The sequence below is a fragment of the Echinops telfairi genome, unplaced genomic scaffold, assembly GCF_000313985.2.
Source record: "Echinops telfairi isolate 266 unplaced genomic scaffold, ASM31398v2 ScPeMD7_7417;HRSCAF=8455, whole genome shotgun sequence".
Lineage (NCBI taxonomy): Eukaryota > Metazoa > Chordata > Mammalia > Afrosoricida > Tenrecidae > Echinops > Echinops telfairi.
In genome coordinates this window covers 5,144,688-5,147,126 of record NW_022111317.1, presented here as the reverse complement: position 1 = coordinate 5,147,126, position 2,439 = coordinate 5,144,688, and the positions used below count along the sequence as shown (strand labels likewise).

The 2,439-nt window shown below is 62.4% G+C and overlaps 1 protein-coding gene across 1 annotated transcript in view; it reads right to left on the bottom strand.

The window, feature by feature from the left end:
- MAP3K11 (mitogen-activated protein kinase kinase kinase 11) overlaps positions 1-2,439 on the bottom strand; it is a 14,542-nt gene that overhangs the window by 2,346 nt on the left and 9,757 nt on the right. The window contains exons 9-10 of the mRNA XM_013007473.3: positions 2,247-2,425; positions 2,066-2,157 (exon numbers count right to left, since the gene is read on the bottom strand). Coding sequence (XP_012862927.3) covers positions 2,066-2,157; positions 2,247-2,425 — 271 coding nt within the window. The remainder of the gene's footprint in view (positions 1-2,065; positions 2,158-2,246; positions 2,426-2,439) is intronic.

Genomic DNA, 2,439 nt, shown 5'->3' with positions numbered 1-2,439 from the left:
CTCCTGGGGCCAGGCACGGGGTAGGCTGGCCTGGAGGTGCGGCACGGGGCTGGGGGTCAGGAGGGAACAGTGGGCCAGGGACGGACCTGGCCTGGGGTCCCTGCCCTCTGCCACAACCCTTAGTCAGTCTCTGTTTCTGGAGGGCCAAGGGAGGGCTTTTGAAACAAAGTGCTACAGACACGCCTCTGCTGACAAACTGCCTACCAGCCTAGCCCTTCCCGGGCTGGTTCTTGGCTGCGCTGGCAGCTTTGTCCCCTCATCCACTCATAGTCTGCTAAACCACCCTCTCTCAGGCCCCGGACCCCCTGGCCCCCAGCTCCTCCGGAGTTCCGCATGCACTGTTCCCTCTGCCCGGCACACCCTTCCCACTGGGCTTTCCAAAATCAAACCAAAAACCCTGGTGCCACCCAGCTGATTCTGACTCTGCGTGGCCGTGGATGACGGAGGAGAACACCCTTGGGGCTCCCAAGGCTGCGGAGCGTTACGATGGTAGACCGCCTCGTCTATCTCCCAAGGAGGGGCTGGTGGGCTCGAACCCCTGGTCTCCGAGCTGCTGACTATGCCGTGAGCACTGAGCCGCCGGCACTCCCTGTGGCGGTCACCACCACCCTCACTGCACAGGCGGTGAGACAGGTCACACGTGGTACATTTACAGAGCACACAGGAGTGGGGGGAGGGGCACGGGAGGAACACGTTTCAAGTAAGCCAGAAAACCCGGAACAAAGGGAAGCAGACAGAATGGGGGGTGGAGGTCAGCCCTGCTGCTCCAACAGATCAGAGCTTGGCTGAGCTTAGAACCCGCCCAGTGGCTCTGAGGGAGAGGGACGGCCCATCTGCTCCTGTCTATAGAAAACAAAACAAAGCAGACCCACTGCCAAGGAGTCCATGGCGACCCTCTAGGGCGGGCAGACGACTCCTGTGGGTCTTCGAGGCTGTAACTCTTTATGGGAGTAGAAAGTCTCGTTTTTCTCCCTCGGAGCAAGTGGTGGTTTTGAACTGCTGACCTTGCCCTTAGCCTCTGAGCATAGCCACTGCGCCACCAAGGCTCCTAGAAGAGCGATGGGGCTCAGCGCACCTAACACCCCCAAAGGCGACATGAGAACGGAGAGAAGTCCCTGAGAACCCGAGGTTCCGAGAGCCCAGGCTGGTCTGAGACGCAGTCTGCTAGCGTTTTCACCGCCTCGACGCCTCCCTCTGACTCTGCGGGGAGAGGAAATGCCTTCCGGGAGAGCTCACCGAGGGGCTGTGCCATGGGGTCGTTAGAGCCCCCTGTGACGAGGGTCACAGGGCCTGTCATGGAGGCAGGTCCCCCAAAGCCCAAAGTCTAGCGGGGCTGTGGCTCTGAGCACGTTGTCATTCATGCCTGGAGAAGTCCCCAGGGCCGAGGTTCTCTGCCAGGCCCCACTGTCTGCTTCTCAGCCAGGGATGTGGACTGGGGTTGGCTGGGAGGTCAAAGTCATGGCCCTCACCACAGATCCTCCTGCTGGGGACTTTACACAGGTTCTTAACCTCTGGGCGCCTCTGTTTCCTCATCTCTAAAGTGTGGGTGACGACAGTGTCTCCCTCACAGGTGGTTGCTTGGATGGGATGCCTGGCACACCAGAAGTGCCACGATCACCGTGCAGGTGAGGAGAGCTTCCAGCTGTCCTGGGGGAGTGGGAAGGGGTCCCCGCTTGCCCCACCTCCCCTCCCCTCCCCACGCATGTATCTGCTCCCCGCCCCAGAGGCACTCCGGGCAGCACGGTGTGAGAGCCACCTGGGGGATCTAGCCTGGGTCCCAAAGGAGGAGCTCGTTTTCTGTGGATCTTCCCTCCCCAGGGCCCGGGGTGGGCACAGGGGTGACCACAACAGGAAAGAGTCCTCTTGCAGGCTGGGTATGAACAGAACCAGGCTCTTGGCCCTGAGGCCTGGATTGGAGCTGGCTCGGGAGTGGGTCTACAAGGCAGGTCTGGGCTCCAGGCTCAGCTCGGCCCTGCCTGGCCTCAGTTTCCCCATCAGGGAACAGAAGGTTGTATCCCCACCAAAGGCCCAGCAGCTTCCTGCAGGAAGGAGACAGGCCACTCACCGTTGAGCGTCGGGAGCATAGAAGGAGACCCCACGGGGGATGAGTCGGCTGAGTCCAGGAACCAGGCAGCCTCGTCCATGCGGGAACTTCTCCTGGGGGTGGGGGCACAGAGGGGTGCTGAGTTTCTGGGCCATGGGGAGGCAGGTGCTGCTGGGGGTGGGGCAGGTACTTGGCCACTCACCTCCCATTCTGGGCTTCACCAGGCTTCGGCGAGCTGGGGCCCCAGGCCCAGCATGCCCGCCTCTCTCCATTGCTCCAGTCCTCCAAGCGCCGGGGGGACTGGCGGCCCCAAGCCTGGCCGGGTTCTACAGGCTCCACTGTGAGGGCGGGGATCGGTGGAGTTCGAGGCAGGCCCCGTTCCTGTCACCCACCCC